General features: G+C 44.0%; 1 protein-coding gene across 1 annotated transcript in view; it reads left to right on the top strand.

The window, feature by feature from the left end:
* The window catches only part of mad1l1 (mitotic arrest deficient 1 like 1), a 47,906-nt gene that overhangs the window by 11,531 nt on the left and 15,918 nt on the right, over positions 1 to 20,457 (top strand). Inside the window, exons 12-17 of the mRNA XM_076982578.1 lie at positions 6,021 to 6,165; positions 8,752 to 8,892; positions 9,134 to 9,190; positions 10,464 to 10,549; positions 13,231 to 13,321; positions 20,036 to 20,240. Of these exons, the coding sequence (XP_076838693.1) occupies positions 6,021 to 6,165; positions 8,752 to 8,892; positions 9,134 to 9,190; positions 10,464 to 10,549; positions 13,231 to 13,321; positions 20,036 to 20,240 (725 nt within the window). The remainder of the gene's footprint in view (positions 1 to 6,020; positions 6,166 to 8,751; positions 8,893 to 9,133; positions 9,191 to 10,463; positions 10,550 to 13,230; positions 13,322 to 20,035; positions 20,241 to 20,457) is intronic.

The following is a 20,457-nucleotide window of genomic DNA, read 5'->3' as shown; positions in this document are numbered from 1 at the left end:
TTATCAGAGTAACAATGATGTTGGCTGTTTAATTTTAAGAATTACAATATTGATTACCATCGTGGCCTTTGTCGTGTTTGTTTAAAAAAAAAGAGTCCTGATTCCTTTTGATTGCCATTATTATTTAAACAAGGATTAAATGCTATCGCGGTCCACTCGTTAGTAGCTAACCAGAGGTTCTGTCCACTGTACGCTAGCTCACTGGACTGTTTGCCAGTTTGCCAGGCAACTGATTCATCAGTTGCCTGAGAAGGCAAGAGCTGTGGAATCAGAACCGCTGCAATCGTCACGTCAGTCTGTCACGTCAGTCTGTCACGTCAGTCTGTCACGTCAGTCGCAACAGTCAAAGCAAACTGCAGTTCTGGATCGTTCTAACAGTGTAAAGTTTACACCAAGGAGGTCATTCCTAAAGCACACCAGTTCCCATCAGTATTGATGTAACAGTGGATCAGGACACACGTGAACATTAGTGACTGAAGTGTCCATGCCCGGGGTCTGTTTTTCCATTTAAAACAACCGGATGCATTTATCTTAGCAGGCGCATGCGAAATTTCAAGTTTAGAAATGATTTATAAGATGATCAGCTAACATTGAGTTTGGAGAGGAAACTTACTGTCCTGTCTTATGTGCAAATCAGTTGCGCGTTCAGGTGTGCTAAATTCTAAGATTTTTAAAAATTTGGTTTATTTTACATGATTAACTCGTAGTAGTTGTTGCGTGCATATATTAATTTTGTTTTATACATTTTGTTCACACAAATGCTAAACATTTTTTTTATTAGCAAAAGGCTTTTTGATTGAGTGGCAGTACCAACCTACGTAAGCTTGAAGGTATCTTCAAATCACAGCCTTTAGTCTCCGAGTTTTCTAGGCTGATCTGCCCAAATGATTCTATTGAGAAATAATATAAAAGACGTAATTTCTTAGAGTAATTTTTTCCCAATAGCTCTTCAGAGCATGTAAAGCGCTTGGTTTGACCTTGCTGGATTTCGTAGGTTGTACCTGGAGTGTTTGAGAAACAGGACTGACCTCACTCCCGCCGTAGCTCACTCGCATGTTCTTTCACTCCTTTGTTCGAAAGTTTCTCATTAGCTATTGGCCGCTCTCTCATTCTTACAGTAATTGGTCGATGAATGTCGGAGTGTGGGGTGTATCTTGTTGCTGGAATGGAACTCTGTCGTCTTTCTCTAATGAGGTCAAAACTCTCGGTCCAAAGACTTTTGCTAAATACGAATCATGTGTCGAGGCGTCACAGTAAATTGGCTGCTGTTAATATGTTAAGCAGCTCTTTAAAGTTTATGCTGCGTGTCATGTACGTGTCGTGATCTATAATGCCACAATCTACTCTTCATGTTTCCCTGTGACATGGTGCTGCTGAAATGGAACTGTAAGCCAGGGTTGTCATGGTGACCAATGCAATTTGCTGAATCATTTGATTATATTCAGTGTTTTTGATCTGATGTTGGTGGAGGTGTTAATCACTAATCTATACAGCTATTAGAATATAAAAAAAAAACACTGAGGTTTATCTTTTTAATAGATGTACCATTTAAACAGTTCTCAGGGCTGGTTTAATGTTTACTATAAATCCGTGCTGTGTGCAGCTATTGTACTAAAGATATCTGCAGACACTCTGATCAGCCATAACATGGATACCTCATGCCTAATATTGTATAGGTCCACGTCGAGCTAAAACAGGTCTGACCCATCAGTGCATGAACTTCGCAAGGCTTCTGATTTCTTCGAGTCTTGCTGCAAGGTGACCCCACCCTCCACTGATCAGACCTGTTTTACCAACACGTCCCTCAGACGCTCTATGGCACGGAGATCTGGGGAATTGGGGGGTTGCGGCGACACGCTGGACTGTCACGTTCCTCAGATCATTCCTAAACGGTTTCTGCAACGTGGCGGGCGTTATTATCCTGCGGAAAGAGGCTACTGCCATTGGGGAATACTGTTGCCATGAAGCAGTGCATTGGCCATCCACGTGATGTAAAAGAAAACGTGATTTGCCATACCAACCTTCTTCCTTTAGTCCATGGTTTCCTTCTCATGCTCACGTGCCTCTTGTAGGTGCTTTTGAGGGTGGTGTCAGCACGAGCACTCCGGCCGTATTGCTGCTCTGCAACGCATGATGCGCTGGGTGTTCGGACACCTTTCTGCCGTGGTGTCCAGAAATTTGCACTACGTTAGCTCCTCGAAGGGCTCGACCCGGACGAACCGGCCTCGCTGGGCCTCACTTGGACCACTTGTGGTTGGTACTAACCAGAAACAACCCAGAAGAACTTCCATTTTGAAGATGCTCTGACCCACCTGTCTAACTTCGGCCAATTTGGCCCTTGCCAAAGTCACTGGGATCGTTAAGTTCACCTGCGGCCTAATAGATTGTACACTTGACAGGTGCCGCTGGCATGAGATCATCAATCATGTTTAATTCACCATCCATGATTTTAATGCTGTGGCCGATCGGTGTATATTAGAAATTTAAATAAAGTGGATAGTGTTTTGCCCTTTGTGATGCAACACGCAACAATTTAAATCATTAGAGGTAACAACATGAAATTGGAAGATGTTTCAATATATGCAACTATTAGTGTGCTCCTGCCAGCGTAGTTGCAAGTCCTGCATCTTTTGACGTTGCATACAGGAAGCGATGAGATCTCGGTGCCACGAACAACAGGCGCCCCCCACCCTGACCGCACTGCTCTTCTGGATGATAGGGTTGTCCATTGAGAGTGGCTGTTGCTGGTCTCTGCCGTTGCAAATGTATTACAAAAACCTCAGGGGACCCCACGGCGTTGTTTGTTACAGCCGTAAGAACAAGGTCAGTCGGTCCACCTGTGCAGCCCCCAGGTCTCCCTCACCTTCCACTGAAGTTTATTTCAGCTCTCAACTAGTGCGGAACAGTGGAAGGACAGCGGGACTCGCCAGAGTAGCCCCGCCGCTCCAGTGGCCATACTGCTTTCACAGTTAGCTGTTAGCAGCGCTTAACTTCTAGTGAGGTAGGAGTCAAAACTGAGTAGCTGTTACACATGGCCAATGTAATTCTAGCTAGAGGATTATCGTTTGCACAATTGGTTTGCGATAAACGTTGTTGTTGCTATAAATACACGTATTGAAGCTATCAGAATCAATGCGTTGATTATAGCCTGCATTCGAGGATTAATATAATTTCATGGTTCTTGTTCACTGTAACTAAAATAATCTAGTTAGAGCTAGTGGCGATGCATGCTGTCCTGTATTTTCCAAACCCTCAATTCTCACTACTTTTTGTAAATGGCACAATACAGCTTGACCTATTGAAATGGACCCTGACAGGATTACAAGACCACATGACATGCATCCTAAACTAACACGGTCGCACGCGGTCATGGTCAGGCACAGAATGTCTAATGTGGAACGCCACTGACAAGTTACACGAAAACAGCAGGACCAGGGGGCGGCGTAAACTGGGCAATTTAACTTTACAACATAGCTTTCCAACATCTCCACCCATTTTACTGGCTTATTTCACACCATGCCCTCAGTTTAAATTTCTTTCCTTTCTATTTTATGAAATCTCAGAAATCAGAAATATTAACAGCTTTTTTTGTGTCCGTTTTCTACACTAGTTTGTTTTACTTATTTCTTGTTATGACATTGCGCAAATACACGGCCAGCCAGTTCTCAGCTGATGTTGGAGTTTAATTGCTTCATTTGCATAAGTCCCAAGATTCTTTGCTAAGTCTTGGTCAAAGTTATGTGTGCAGTCAATTAGCTCATGACATTCTGTTTATGTAGCCAATTATTAAGAGCAGCCTTTCCTATTGTGTAAAATTACGAACTAACTGAAATGGTTTAATAACTGTGAGGTTGGAAAACCAGGAAGGAAGGGTGCAATGGACACGACCTCTAGTAAAGAAGCAGTGACCCCATGGTTTTCACAGCATGGAAGAAAATGGGGAAAACGAAGGCAATACTAGGAAATCCTTTTTTTGTTGGGCTACCCAATCACGATAAATTATTATATTGATGACCGGCCCAAGGCCAGAAGGCATCCGCCTAATATAGAAAAAACCTTGAAAACAAACTGGCAAACTGGTTTTGATTAACGTGGTTACTTGCATAAAATGAAAAAGAAAGGAGACACTGGACTTTTCCTGTATTCTACACACACAGAATGTGCTGTAGCCCAGTTTGGCTTGTCCTGTTCTCTTAATTTATAGATTATCATTATGCATTATAGGACATGGATGTTTTAGGATTTCAACAAAATGACCACACTGGCTACTCCTGGTCATTTTGTTGAAATCCTGAGACATCCATGTCCTATAATGCACAATGAGGTGATTACAGGCACATTTATAGAGCCGAGGCCTTTTTATGCACACCCAGGCCTTCCTCAGCTATCAGGAGCTTTAGCACTTCTCACAGTGGAAGCTCTGATGAGCCCCCCCTCCCCCTTCGCCTTTCGTCACGGGCTGTTCTATTATTTCACCGAGTTCGGCCTACGCCTCTCCTTTCATATTCCTCCTCCTCTCCTGAGCACGGGGAGGCGCCCGGGACACAAACGGCTACGAGTTCGATAAGCAGCTTCTCAGGATCTCCCGCGCTCCGTCTTTATTGCCTGGGCTCTCGTGTTGGCGTTCGGTGTCTGTGATCTAATAAAGGCGCGGCCTCCCTCGCTTCTGACGCTCTATTAATCCGCCAGGAGCGATGGGCCCGGCTGCTGGAATCAATTCATCATTTAAGTGAATTTACTAACAAATGAGGGGCAATCTGTGCGATGGGCTTCTGGACGTTGGGGGAGGGGGGGGGGGTCACGGGGAGGTGAGGGCGTGGCTGCTGCCGGGATTAGATTATGGATTTGCAACTGCCCCAGCACGCTGTTATTTTCATCACTGCTCAATTTGGTCGGAATGGCCAGCATCTGGAGGAGATGAGATGTTAATCAGTCCAGTTATGGACAGCACGGGCATGTACTCGTTCTCATCAGTCAAACACACCAGAGGGGATGGTATTAACTGTGTGTGTGCGTGCGTGTATACACACACACACACATCTGTGCATGCACACAAGAAACGTTGATGGTATTGACCTCTTGCTGTGAGTAATTTCACCCGCTATACGGAGTCAAGGGGAAGAGCCTTCTCCCAGTCAAACTCGATCTGTGTCAGCCCCGTTACTCTCTCGGGGCCACTCGATCTGTGTCAGCCCCGTTACTCTCTCGGGGCCACTCGATCTGTGTCAGCCCCTTTCCTTTCTCCTGGCCCCTCGATCTGTCTCAGCCCCGTTACTCTCTCGGGGCCCCTCGATCTGTCTCAGCCCTGTTACTCTCTCGGGGCCCGCACCACGTCGCCCACCACACACTGCTTTTTCGTTCGCGGCTGCCAGAGACGCCCATGTTGCTTCCGTATGGTTCCAAATCTGTGGTTGTTCCTTGTGTTTTAAAATTGTCTTTCACTTGCCAAAATGTGTTACTGAACACTTGTTATATTATTGTAGTTTTGTTTTCTTGGTCGCGTAACGACATTATTAAACTTCTATGGAGATAAATCCAAATTTAATCAAATCTACAGCTTTACTTCTCTACTATAGGTTTATTTTACAACAGTAATACCATTTGTCCTGTGAGCCTAAAGTGAGTTGTTCACTTTGTTTTATAGTCAGAAGGGAAAAGAGCTTCGTGTAAATGTGCTCTAGCTCGGAGCGTTTTAGCTCAGATAAACTAGGATTATCCTAACTCTAGTTGGGGCTTATTTTCTGGAGCGTCAGTGCAGCCTGCTTCAGGCTTTGGTCAGTATGAAAACATGAAATCAATACAATATTACAAAATGTGTAATAACTTGTATGCAGTAGTTAACACTTAAAATATCTATTTCAGTATTTAGCTAAATTAGGTTATTGTGTGGCCATATTCCAGTGCAGTGAACACCCGGCTGCACGCTGCGTCAGCGCGTATTCTGGCGGCCCCCCGTATTAGAGGCTGGGGGCGGGGCTTTTGGACCCCGCCCTGCATGACCCCTCCCCCTCCCCCCACAGTGTGCGCTCTGCGGAGAGGACCCGCGCCCAGCTGCAGGTGGAGGTGTCCGAGCTGCGTGCCAAGGCCGTGGAGGAGCAGAAGAAACGGGAGAACCAAGACGCGCTGGTCCGTCGCCTGCAGAAGAGGGTACTTCTCCTCACGAAGGTGAGTGCCAAGGGTTTAGTTTCTTTGTTTTAAATCGTAGCCAAGTTTCACAGAACTTTGACCATTTTAGCCATGTAGTGGAGCTATAAATCATAACCTCACCTTGCAATATCACACAGTTGCTTATTTTAGTCGTGATAATTAGAAAGAAAAAAAAAAAAAGACTGGCTTGTTCCTTTTCCCCCTCAGTGACTTGTTTGTGTTTAAATATTTCGATTTCCAAGTGTCACGCCGTTGTGTGCATAGTGGCATCAGCAATTACAGGAGAAATCCATAACCAGGCATCACAACATTCTTCCTTCGGCCGCCATGGCCCGGGGAGGACGAGTCCACTCTTCCTTCACGTTTAATTAGACCCTTCCGTCTTCGTCGGCTGGGCGCAGCAGGCCGGGCGTAAGTGGCCGCGGACAAAAAAACAAAAAAGTTGCACTTCCGTGTTAGGAATTGACACTGGCCCTGATGGATCCTGTCAACTCCATGGCATTATTGCTGTTTGTTTTCTTGGTCGTTTTCCGCGCTGGGCGTTCCGCAGCGACGGGCGATGGCGAGGAACGGCTTTCCCAGCGAAGAGAGCCGCGCGTTCTCCGTCACGCAGCGCCCCCGCCGCCAGCCTCCATCACCCAGCGCCAGTCCGTAACTGGATTATAGCCTGCCTGTGACGGCACCGTGACACCTCCTTAATCACATTAGCATTCAAATCCGAACGGCTTGTTTTGCCGTGTTTGAATGCTTTAAATTGTCATAATTATTAGACGTGTACAAAGACGTGTTCTGTCATTGTCGCTCTCGGAGGCGTGGACCGAGTAGAGCTTTCATCGTCATGTGTGTTTGGGGTCTAGATGATGTCATGAGGCGAGAACACTTCATGCGCAAGTGCTCGTTTGGCTCACTGCATGACACTTTTACAACACACCCCCCCCCCCCCCCCCCCCCCCCCCCCCCCCGTTTTGACTGATCTCCTTGACTAAGTGCATCTTCACTCCCTACACGCACACGCACACACACACGCACTCACGCACACACACGCGCACACACACACACACACACACTACATACACACACACACACACGCATCTTATTTTCAGCATCACGGTGTCAAATAGGAACCCAGCTTCCGTGTTGTATTCCAGGATGGACCGCAATATATCGTAAACACGATGGAACCACAGCCCTAGATTAGATCCTTGCTTGTAACAAGAAAGCATTTATATTGCCTCAGTGCTGATAAATGATAAACCCCAGATTTTAAAATTATCCTGGCATTTGCCATGATGGAACTGTATAAAATGAGATGTATCTCTCCGGCTTTGCGCTGGTCTTTCACATACAATCACGAACCACAGGAATTACGCAGGTTATCTGGAATCCGCTCTATGTATTTTGGTTTGCTGTTGACAGGCCCGATCAGGATGATGGTCTAGTCTTACTGACGGGCGGGTGAAAGCGCAGACCGAAGTCGCCGGTGATTTCGGCTCGTTGTCCTCCATGCCTCCAGGCATGCCGCGTTTAACGTGCATCACGGCCAGTTTCCCAGGAGCCCTGAACAGGACGGAAATGACACGAGAGACTATTGCAGGTTGGCCTCTGCGAAACGGCGTGCAAATATTCACAGAGTAGGATTCCCGAGGAATAAACCGCTGTTGTGAGTTTAACGGAAAGGAGGGCATGGCGTTGCATTCTCTTCGATCGCAGAGAGAGTCTCTTGTTTAATCTGGAGACTGTGTGTGTGTGCTAACGAAAAAGGCCAGCTTGTTTTTGTGTCGTCGTACAATACCTGTCGAGACTTTCTCGAGTGGAGGTGGGTTGGTTCTGTTTGGTGTTTGTATTCTCTCTTCGTTCAGCGCATCTCTAGGTAATGAATCACAAGGTGTTATTGATCCTTCAGGCCTCGGCTTTAAAGGCAAGATTTGATTTCTGTTTAATCGACTCTAAAATGAGATCTTTGCGCCGTCCCGCTCGGACCCCTCGGGGTTGTTCGTTCGCCCCATTAGTCTTCTCTCCATGCGATTTTGTTTTCATGCGTCTGTTTTAATGGACAAACCGAAACTTGAATTGAGTCACAATACCTGTGAAATGCCCTCACCCTTTACAGCTAGTTATTTTTTTATTGAATTTTTTTTTGCTGTGTGAGAATTTGTTTAAGATCAGCTCCTTTATTAGCCATGTCTGGGCTGTAGTCCTTCTCCGTCTCACTGGAGTTTTGTTGTTGGGATACGGGGTAGTGTCCCGCCGCCTGAGCCCTTTGTGGTGGAGTGCTGTTCTCACGGAGGCAGAGCATTGACGACGTGTTTGACGTCGGAGGAGGTCTTGAGGGAGCGACGTGCTCAAGTCTTGCTCTCAGACTCGTTTGTTAGCTCCTCCTGCATCTGGACGGCCTTCTGATTCTGGGCTTTCCTCCTCACCCTTCTCCTCGCAGCTGACCGTCAGACTGTCGCTTGAGGTCAGGGAGTTCACTCTTGAGAGTTCACCGTTGGCTGCCCGCCTGCTGTTTGTACATGCTCGGCTTGTTTGCCCCTCTTTCTGTTGTCTGTAAGCCCCTCCACCCTGTGGGAATGAACACCGTTTTGCGTGCGTGTGCGTTTTCAGGAGCGCGATGGCATGAGGGCCATCCTGGAGTCCTACGACAGCGAGCTGTCTCCCGGCGAGTACTCCCCTCAGCTCAACCGCAGGGTTAAAGAGGCCGAGGAGATGCTTCAGAAGGTCCAGGCTCACAACGTCGAAATGGAGGTGAGGACTTCAGTTCCCATAATGCATGCGTCAGCACACTGATGGTGCCAACTCCTAAATAGTGTGTGATTGCCAGCTCTAAGCAACTCTCTCACTCTCACTCTCTCACTCTCTCTCTCTCTCTCTCTCTCTCTCTCTCTCTCTCTCTCTCTCTCTCTCTCTCTCTCTCTCTCTCTCTCTCTCTCTCTCTCTCTCTCTCTCTCTCTCTCTCCCCCCACACTCTTTATTTTTGTTCTGGTAGGCTCAGCTCTCTAAAGCCCAGGAGGATGTTGGCACCTTCAAACTGCAAGCTCAAGCGGTATGTTCCGCTTATCATGAGCTCATTATCCTTCTATCTCTCTCTCACACACAAACACACAGACACCCCTACATGCACACACCCACATATACATACAGACACACATGTGCACACACACCTTTTGCCTTCATCTACTGCACTTCCTCACTATCCTCCATTGAATTGACTTTCAAATTTTTATTTCTTTGCAGCGAATAATATGAGCACACCAGTCAAAACAAAGCAAACCCATAAATTGTGTGTGTCTTGAGTGTTATTTTAGTTCCATTAAGAGCAGTGTGTTTTTCTTTGTTTTGACTCATTCCTCATTTTGTTTGTGGTGCATCTCTCTCTGAGGTCGTTTTTGCTTAGCAGTGCCCATCCGTGGACCATCTGTGAACCAGGGCTCGTGCGGTTACTTCAGCATTTTGTACTTTGCAACTCCGACAGTGATCGCAGCTGTGCTGCGTTAATTCATCAATTGGCGAGCGGGGTTAATGGATGCATCTTTGACCCCAGTCCCTTTTACGACTTTGCTAAGTACATGTGCTACCCAGCAAGCTCTTTTCAGTGTGACATTGATTTGAAAGTGGGGAGCTTTCCCTGCTGAGATCATCCCCCAGTTTCATTGTCCTATGAAGATACCATAAGAACTGAAGGACGTGTTTGGCTAAACCATAGGGGGTGCTTGCTTATTATGCCATTTCCACGTTCCATCTCTGCTCCTCCATGAAGTTCAGATACTGACATCATGCCCTCGTGACTTTGCAAGGCCGTTCTGGACCTCCACGAGGTTGTTCTGGACCTCCACGAGGTGGTTCTGGACCTCCACGATGTGGTTCTTTTCCCTCCTGAGGTCCACTCTCCTGAAATTGGTGCAGTGAGCATTACGTGCCACTCGCGTTTGAGTTTTCTACTCTGCAGCTTTTGGGGGCCAAACCCAGATTGATGATTTGATTTGTTCCAAGTCTCTGAGCGAAGCAAGTTTGTTTTCCTTCGCTGACTATTGTATCGTAGCTCATGAAACTGTCAGTTTCCTATTTTTTGTCAATTTGTTGGTTGGATGTGTACTTTAATCCATGTTTGTGGGTTTAGAGAAACATCTGAGATTTGTAGGTGACCGTGAAAGTTTCAGTCACTGATGCGAGTACGAAATTCGCTGATATAGTACTAAAAAAGACACCACTGATTCCCACAGAGTCAAATTTTAGGGAGGCTGTGACTAGTGTTTACATAAAAATGTAGATTTATTTTGTCTAAGAAATTGAAGAATCATTTTTGTTGGATTGGACAGGCTACATTGGAACTTGAAGCTCTGATGGAACAACAGTCTTTGGAAAGTAAGCACACGGCAACAGAGGAGGAGATCAACTCCCTAAGGTAAAAGAGCAGTAAATATTTGCTTCACATGCATAAGACAGTATGTTTCTTCTCTTAGAGGGTATTCCTTCTCTTCCCTGTGACTGTATGATCACACTTAAGTTCTCTCATTTTGGAAGCGCTCTCTTAATCTCTCTCAACCGTTTGTCTGTAATGAGCTCAGAATTAATTGGGGTACCCCCCCCCCCCCCCCCTCCAGGCCCTGACTGTTGTCACTTCGTACATTAATTATTTGTTTTGCTGAATACAAAGTTTGAGAAATCTTAAGACAGTCTAACAAACGGAACTTTTAACCAGAAGTGCGGAGTAATTACATAGCTGACGTAACCAAAGTAATTAGACGCGACTGAATAGTTCAATCCATAAACGTCTCGTGCCAGAAATGAAAAGAGGAGAATGCGAACTACAGAGGGAAATAAAGGAGTGAACATGTACTACAGAGGGAAATAAAGGAGTGAACATATATTAATGTACTACAGAGGGAAATAAAGGAGTGAACATGTATTAATGTACTACAGAGGGAAATAAAGGAGTGAATAAAATAAAGTGGATAGGGATGGAATGTTTGGATCAAAGAGACATTTTACACATTTCACAGGCATTGATTGACTTAAAGGTGCTGCTTGGGTTTTTTGTTTATTTTTTTGTTTTTTGAATGATCCTAATGATTTTTTTTGCGCGACATCAAACATCACAGCTCCATCCTGGTCTAATTGTCTGGTTCTGCAAGGCCTCCTGGGAGGGATTCCCTCTTTTCCATTGTTATCCACACTGACAGCCTCGATTCAACCGAGAGGGTCGTTTGCCTCTGGCTGCTATAGAAACGGTTTGTGCTGATAGCCCTTTATTATGAGAAAGATACAAAGATTAGATAAGTGTGGCAGAGAAATAGAGAGATGGAGTGAACAGGGTTAAAGGTCAAATATGGATCGTGTCCTTGTCAATCCATTATGTTCATAGAGGATCACAGGGATTGATTAGCAAGGATAAATTTTTGTGTGTTTTTGGAAGGTGCTCGAGAGTCAGAAGGGGAGCTTGCATGACTATGACTTTGTGAATTTATGATGTGTCTTAAAGGAACATTTTTTTATTTATTGTACTGAGAATCCGTTAATCTGGTGTAACTTTAAAGTGCTTTGTTAAGGCATTAATGAGTGTCTTATTTTCAAGCTTATCACTACATGTTCTGGTATTTTTTTGATAGCCAATCATGTTTGAGTTTTTTTTTTTTTTTCCCTTAAACTATTGTTTTTCTTGAGTGTCATATGCTTGTTTTGCTAGCCATGTGTTATTTAGTTGTGTAGCTGGTAGGCAGACTGGTTTGTTACTCTATGCTGTGAAGATGGAGGCAGACCTGTTGTAGCCGTGGAGAATGTACGGAAAGTAATTGGCTGTCACCGAACAAGCTGCCTAGGTGCGAGTGTCTTTTGTGAGAAGTAAATTAAATTATGTTTAAAACATGAGTCATGTCGGCTACCTAATTGCTCATCGCTTGAATCTGTCAGTTGTGTGCTTGCTTATAGATAAAAAAAAAAAACATTAGAGCAAGAAGCTGACATGAGTCCTTTTTTTTAAGCTGATCGACCAAACACATGTAAATAGCCTACATCATCGATCTAATCCTAATCCAATAATGGATTCAGCCTTTCAGCTCATTGCTTTATGAGGACAACACTGATGAACATTTTAGTTAAATAAGAGCACAAGTCTAAATGTCAGCTGCAACCTCACACCAGGCAAATAAAACCTAACAGTGCAAATTCACCACACCAGCAGTCTCCCCTGCACTGCTGAAGTTAGTGAGTGGTGAAATCATTTTGCTGTTTGTGAAGTATTGTAATGCGATCATATTCATCTGCAGTCATTCGGCTCTGTCGGTTATAACTGGGTTGGTGTATTAACAACTGATTACATCGTGGGCCTGTTGAATCAGCGCGCCATAAAACATGCGGGTCTCTACACAGTGTTTGGACAGCATTCGTCTATAAAGCTCAGATTTACTATGTATCAGCCTCGCTTTTACAGCCCACGGCTGTTTATAGGTAGGTAACTAGAACTTGTCTGCTGCCTCGTTCCTCTTCGCCCTGCGACTCCTGTTTCAGGATGCTTCGTCAGCTTGGGCCATCTATCCTCTGATCTTGAAACACAGTCCCCCGTGCACAATGCGGAGCCTAGTCCCTAGGGCTCTACCGGCTTTGCGAAACGGTGTGCACCGCAGGACGCAGCCTTCGGCGAGTCTTTGCCGAAACACGGCCTCTTCAGCTCGTGTTGTAGTGGCGACCTCCTAACATCACTACTGCTTACTTTTTGAAACTTTTTTCATTTTACGTCAAGTCACGTGTCATTTGGCTCTGGCTGCACCAGTTATGGTTAAAGTTTTACCGCTGCGTCAGACCACGTTAACAGCGTGCGTTTGAGAAAGTGGGCTAACAAAGGGCTGTATTAGTTCCTGTCTCCAGGACACACTTCATATTCGCTTTAAGTACTTTTATTTTATTTGTTTGGTTGGTTGGTTTTTTTTTGTTTCTTTCTTTCTTTCTTTCTTAAACCGACATTCTGCGTTATTCGTTTGTGTGTGTATTTGTTTCATAGATATAGCCTCTGGGAGTTTGCTAAACACTCTTTGGGCAAGTAAAAACCCTCTAACTAGTTAAAATGCAAAACATTGTGTGTTCTTGCAGGCAGAAGATAGAGGAACTGGAATCTGAACGCCAAAGACTGGAAGAGCAGAACAGTGTTTTGGAGATGAGACTGGAAAGGCACAACCTTCAGGTAATGGACACACATCAGCAGGATTATCCCGGTTCAACCCGGGATGTTCTGGGTTCTTCTGTACTGGGTTGCCTTATGTTTACTGCTGCCATGGAGCAGTTCCTAGAGTATCTACATTTTGTGCTTGACTAATCACTCACACCCACACAAACACAATACCAGAGGGAGACCCAAAGAGACAGAGTGGCTTAAATTAAGAGGATGTGGATCTTTGAAAGTGTTATCTTTGCACGATTTCCTTGTAGACTTAAAATAAGCACCATAAAAGACTAGCTATTTTGTTCCACGCACATGAAATGCACGAAGTGTGACAGGCCAAGTGTATAAAATATAGCAATATGAATATGCGATGATCTTATATCATTTTGCAAACCAAGTGTCATTACTGAAAGATTAAGCCTTAAGGAGTGATCCAGACCCATGTCGTTTCTCTATGTACATAGTATAGGTTGGAAGAGGATGGTGTTTGCTCTGATAGTGACGCAACACAAATGTACAGAATGTTCCATTGTTTTGTATTACCTTACAAATGAAATGCACAATTCAGCAGAATTTTCTCTCCCATCTCAGACATGCTCTGCCTCAGTGTAATCATCATAATTAATCAGCGTCCCATTTATTCATGGCTGTCACACTTCCTGCTATTTGCCGCTGCGCAATGTCAACCCGCCGCAGAATTAAGACACAGATTCTGTTGTCAGGGCCTCGGTGGGCTTGACGCGGTTTCGCCGTGACGCGGCGCAGCTGTGGCAGACGTTGACGAGCCCCCGCCGCTCCGGTCCGCAGGGCGAGCTCCAGCGAACTCCACGCTCCTTACATTAGCACGTGCAGCGTTTGGCAGCCGCCCCAGTGCCACGCTGCTTCAGAGGCCGGCCAGCGTGCGTCACGTTAACCGGCGTGTTCCTTCACCCTGGCCGGAATCTCAATGTCAAGTGTTTGCACGAAGTAATGGGCCGTGCCATCGTAACACGTTAAGTTTCATTTCTGGAGCTTCGGAACTTTAGAGGAAGTCCTGGCGGTCTCCTTTGTCCCTCTCCTCATACGTCCTTGCACCAGGTTTACGTCACTAAGTGGTGATGTTTAAAAAAAAAAAAAAGAAAGCAATAATAGCTTTTTGAATGGATGGTTTTGTCATCGTGAGCGGAGATGATGATTGACGTTCTTCGCTCTTCCTGCACGGAGGGTTTAAGCTACAGCTTGTTCACGCGTCACCATTGTTTGGCTCCGGTTTTGGACATGTGAAGTAAACAAAGCAACAAAACCGAACTTTTTTTTTCTAGGTTGCTAGTGGCTGCTCTAAAGTTCTTGGCACTTGAATCTTTCCGATGCATCAAAAAACCCTTTCAGTTCCAAATCCCTTTCTTCCTGGTCCTAGAGGCTGAAGCTGGATTGCCATGCTAGCCTATCTTCAACAAAAACAGCATGTCATCCGGTTATACTGCTGACACGAAACCTCCGCGGTGTTACGCTTCGCCCAGCGATGTGGGGTCAATGGAGACACATAGCAGGAGCTGTGAATGGGTCACTAAGGCTAAAATGTACAATGCCAATACAGGCTGTGAATCAAACTAAAGATGTGAAAGAAAATTTGCCGTGCTGCTTAGCCTCTCTTTATAATGTTTCAATAATACTTTAGGAAGGATTTTATCTGTCATTTCGTGTGACTTGTATTTGGATTGTGTGCTAAGATTTCTTGTCGATAAAATGCATTTAAGCTTTGGAGTTAAATACGTCTCCAATGAACCTAGTTGAAATCTGATCTGCCATAAAGCACAAAAAAAGCACAAATTTTTTTTTATCTCAAAACCACACACTGTTCAGATATGTAATAAACAATATATGGAAAGTATAAACACTAGGATAATCCCACCAGAATAATATAGGATTAACTCATGTGCTGTTGGTGTAGTGAATAAAGCCGCAATGGAACTGCCGGCCTTAGTCACGAGAGAGAATAACGTGTGTTTACATTTAAATTGGTGTATGCGGTTGGTGTAAAAATGCTTTTGGAGCAGGGTGGGGTTGGTATTCCAGACTCCTCACCCAAACTTTCCGGAGGTGTCATGGTCTTCATTCACTGAAACACAGATAATTATCCCTGTGAAGAGCTTGTGGCATAGCCGTTTCTAGTATGAATTAAATAGACTGGGCCCTGTTTAAACCTCTACTGGTTTGGCCCAGGACATTTGACATTTTATCACTTGTATTACAGTAATTGGAAATTTAGTATAAAGTTAGACTCATTTATATGGACGATGATCCCAATCCTGATATAATGGTACAAGACCCACCTGGACGTAAAGTCTAAATAGGGCTTTAAACTACTATATTCAGTTTTCTAGTTCTTACTAACATTCCACCAAGCTTGGCCATTAAAGGAGTGTGGCCATGTTTTACTTCAGCTACCTCACCCTCCATCCAAACGTTTCTACAATGTCCCTCCCTCCAAAGACACGAATGCTTAGCTCCGATTTTCTTTTCATAATTAATTGGCAAGCGTGAGAAGAAGCTAGATCATTTTGAAATCGTTATGGAGACCAGGTCAGTCGTGGATTCTTTCCATTGGAGATTGGAGAGAGTTTAGACATGTTATTTAAAAAAAAAAAAACATTTCATGCACCAGCTTTCAATAATGCGAAATGGGGGGAATAAAAAACACTTTTGGAACACGTGGACATTAATGCACATATTGCTGTTAACTGCTGTTGGGTTACTGTAATGTGTTTTGTAGACGCTCCTTAAATGAAAGAAAACTCCCATATGCTGTGCTCTCGCACTTTAGAGCAAGTGCTTCAGCTCTGATGTTCAGGACCAATAATGTGGCTCTAAAATATTTTGTGGCAGTAACAATAATTTATTTATTTTTTTTCGCACAGTAAAGAGATGTTATTGCTGTTGAGGCACTTAAAGTGAACCGGGGCTCAGTCTTAAAATATTGATCTCTTAGTTACTTTGTTTTTGTACAAGCCAGTGTTGTATAGTACTGGTTATCAACAGCTTATGTTTCCCCTTACAATGGCAATTTAGGCATTTAGGGTATTTAGCAGAGAATCTTATCAACTTACAAAAGTGCACACTAGTGAACACTAGTCCAGTTTAAGTGCCTTGCTCAAGGACTCTTCAGTCATGGCCTAGGAATCAAACCCACAACCTTCTGGTCACAAGAACAGGTACCTAACCACCAGACCACACCATTTACTCAGTAAAACAAAAGCTGCATTAGAGTATGCATTAGTTCAACAAGACAGAGTCCTAACAAGGACACAATTTGCTTATGGTTGGCCTCTATATGACTGATTTAAAAATTGCTCACATTTTCTAAAGTAAGTACTGTGTATATGAAGGAAACCTGTGAGAATGAGAATCAAGGAGAGCACTGTTGAATCATGGTATGAGGAGAACCATCACTTTGAAGGATCTACAGAGTCCAGTGGAGGGAGGGTGTATTAGTCAGTGATATCGGGATCTCTGCATACATCTGATCTTGATGTGAAGGTGGCTAAAAGAAACCTTCACCAAAGAACAAATACATTAGTATTGGGCCAAAATCTAGAACACAGTACAGTGCGAACCAGTCCAGTGCAAACACTGCTCAGTCTTATCTTAGATAACTGATAGCTGTGTTTTCAATTTTAGTCTTAGGATAACCAACACCATCTCAGCAGGGAAGTATGGTGGTGGCCCATGATGGTGGTGGTGGCCCATGATGGTGGTGGTGTGTTTCCTCAGCTGGGCATTTTGTTACACTTGAAGGACAGATGGATAATGTAAAATACAGGCAGGTGCTGCAAGATGACCTGCTTAAAAACCTACAGGTTGGGACAAACTTCAATCCCTTCGGTGTTGCTTTGTCTTTGGGCTGTTGATCATCGTTTGCAGAGATGTGTGATCAGTGAGCATCATTCTGAACAACCTGGAGCCAGTCCGCTAGAAAGAACGGGTCAAAGTTAGCAGGATCTGACCCATTTTTGCAACAAAAGTAATTCTACCAAGTTATCGCTTCTGGGCAATGTAAGCCACATTTTTCTGTTTGCCATTTTGTTTTTTAAAGATGTGTCAAATAATACATTTTTTACTTTGAAAATGTATTTTAGTAATAGCGTATTTAATGACACATTGTTTTGCTCTATATAAATGCTGACTTGTTCAATATATGTAGTGGTTATTTGTAATGTAGGTGAGCATAATGTATGGGTGTATGTCTCCATGTCCAGTGGTGGGTGGTGTCCTCTCTCCCCTCCCTGGGTGTGTATGTCCAGTGGTGGGTGGTGTCCTCTCTCCCCTCCCTGGGTGTGTATGTCCAGTGGTGGGTGGTGTCCTCTCTCCCCTCCCTGGGTGTGTATGTCCAGTGGTGGGTGGTGTCCTCTCTCCCCTCCCTGGGTGTGTATGTCCAGTGGTGGGTGGTGTCCTCTCTCCCCTCCCTGGGTGTGTATGTCCAGTGGTGGGTGGTGTCCTCTCTCCCCTCCCTGGGTGTGTATGTCCAGTGGTGGGTGGTGTCCTCTCTCCCCTCCCTGGGTGTGTATGTCCAGTGGTGGGTGGTGTCCTCTCTCCCCTCCCTGGGTGTGTATGTCCAGTGGTGGGTGGTGCTCTGTCCTGGGTGGTGTCCTCTCTCCAAGCAGGTTTCTGGTTGAGAGTACACTACGCACAATTGGCTGCTGCTTCTCACTGGTGTGTGACGGGATGTAAACGCTGTTTGTGTTAATTGTAAAGTGACCTTGGGTTCCTTGAAAAGTGCTGTATAAATATGAGTCCATTCATTCATTTTAACGCCGTTAAATACTTTTATTAACCACTTATATAAATCTTTAGTACAGCAAATTTTTTAGCCCAGCAAATTAGGGATGAGAACGTCGGGCAAAATTGGTATTCAACAACACTGAAGAATATTAAAGGTGACAACTGGCGTTCATTAATCTGCATTCATACGTGACACTTGAGTAGAAACACTGCTTATGCATTTTCTGTACTGATGAAGAGAAAAAGAAATTAAAGCCATAGACAGTCACATTGTATCCATACAAATCTACTGGGGTCTTGAACGTAAATGATCATACTGGCTAGCTAGCTATGCATAGGCGTTTGAGTTTAAAGCGTTAGATGTGTATGAATTACTTGGACTAACATTGTTCTCATATTTTCTTTCATCAATCACAGGGTATCAAATTCCACAGAGACCAATGTTTTACCAGCGGAAAATCAAGATGTCATTAAATCTTTGTCCTTTCTCTGTTCGATTTTGTATAGACTATAATGTTTTTGGATGCTGAACATTTCTCTCTCCTTTTTAAGGATATTATGCACATTGATCTTAAAGACCAATGTGCTTGTCTAATAAAGACAATAGGACAGGAAATCACACCAGCCTTCTCCACACCTAAAGGGTTCACATGAGTTTACTTTTGGGCACTGGCTTTCTTCTGTTTATCTTCTATACGTTTTTGTTCCTTCTGACTGACTCCCAAAAGCCATATTTTCCGTTTAGTTGTTTTCTCTGTGTGTGTCTGGCCTGCTGTAATTTGCTGTATAATGAAGTGTTCAGATTGGGGCATTATTCTTTGATACACCCCTTAATTCAGCAGAGGTCCCAGTAATGGCTTTTAAACTCCTGAAGTTTTACACTTGCAGAAGAATTGATTCTTGGTTCTGGTTCTGAATAGGAATGAGCCGTCACTTCTTTGGTAAAGCTTTTTAAACTGAGCAAGTTCATATCTTTGCATGCTAAAGGGTTTGTGTTTCTCATCTGCAAAACTCTTTTCATAGTCCTAATTACTTTAGGCGTATTTTGAAATTAAAATGCATGTGTTCGTGATTGACAGTGCGTCTGTATTTAACAAAGTATTTATTTCCTGTTTCTGATACCAGAAGCACACACATCAGTGCAGTATGCAGTATACAAGATAATTACGTTTCTATCACGACCTGCAAACTTTATTGCTTTTTGTTACTTAATACATCAGAGTCGTGTCTATGGCAGTTGAAGTTCAGCAGTAAACCTTTTTAATAAATACCTGGGGAAAAATGTTCTTCTGTATTTTTTTTTCCTCCAATAAATTAGAATATTGACATAATTGTAAGCTTTTATATTCTATAATGGGGTTTGAAAAAGAAAGTAACCGATTACTCACTGTTGATTAGAGTAAGATTGTGGAAGTTAGAAATCGAATGCTAGATTGCTTCATGTTGACTAAACTTCCTCATTAATTTTTCCAGACAACTGAAATGTCAGTGTTTTTATTGAACAAATTATCTCATTGTCAAGAATTTTAGCTTGGTAAAGGCTTAGCTAACAAAGTTTTGGCAGAGCAGCAGTGGTAATACGGCCAGACGTTGCAGACAGTCATAATTCAAAATCTTTTAGCCGTGATACAAAAAAACAAGCTGCCAATAGGAGTTTAATCTGTGTCCGTGTACTCCTTGAAATTCAGACAAAACCAGCTGCAGGTTTTTGCACGTCACAGTAAATGCAAAAATAATGATGTTATTTCTCTGTAGATCCCAACACAAGCTTCCTTAATAGAGAAGTTGAAGAGTCCCAAGTGCTGAAAATAGTTTTTGATATGAAGAAAAAAAATGTTTTAATAAAATTAAAAAAAATGAAGATCATGTTGGTCTGACTTTTAGGGTACAGCTCAATTGGCCACCTACACATGCAGGATGTGGACACTAAGGTTTTCTACTGTTTTAACATTTCCTATGTTTTGTTGGACTTTCCAGGGTGACTACGACCCAGTCACAACAAAAGTAGTCCACTTCCGGTTGAATCCCACCTGTGTTGCCAAGCAACAGCGTGTTGAGGAGTTGGAGCAGCTGAGGGTGGAGTGTGAGCGTCTGAGGGAGCGTCTCCGCAAGATGGAGGCAGGAGGCACCGTGACATCTGATGACACCACCCTCATTATTCCGCCTTCACAGGAGATACTGGGTATGCGGGGTCTGCACTTCAACTTAACTGCTGGCGGCTTTTGGCTGGAAAGCAAAATCGGAAGTGTCCGCGGAGAGACGACTAATGTGAGATAACGAGTGTGCAGCGCTGTTGTGTGCTGGCTGGCCTCTCTGTTTACCTCCACCTTTTGTACCACCTCCACCCTCCCAAACACCTTCCTGTAGCCACATCTGCATCTTCTACAGTGGGGGGAAAA

The sequence above is a fragment of the Brachyhypopomus gauderio genome, chromosome 20 (assembly GCF_052324685.1).
Source record: "Brachyhypopomus gauderio isolate BG-103 chromosome 20, BGAUD_0.2, whole genome shotgun sequence".
In the NCBI taxonomy this organism is placed as follows: Eukaryota; Metazoa; Chordata; class Actinopteri; order Gymnotiformes; family Hypopomidae; genus Brachyhypopomus; species Brachyhypopomus gauderio.
Note: the sequence above shows the minus strand (reverse complement) of the source record. Positions and strands in the feature narration are given on the sequence as shown.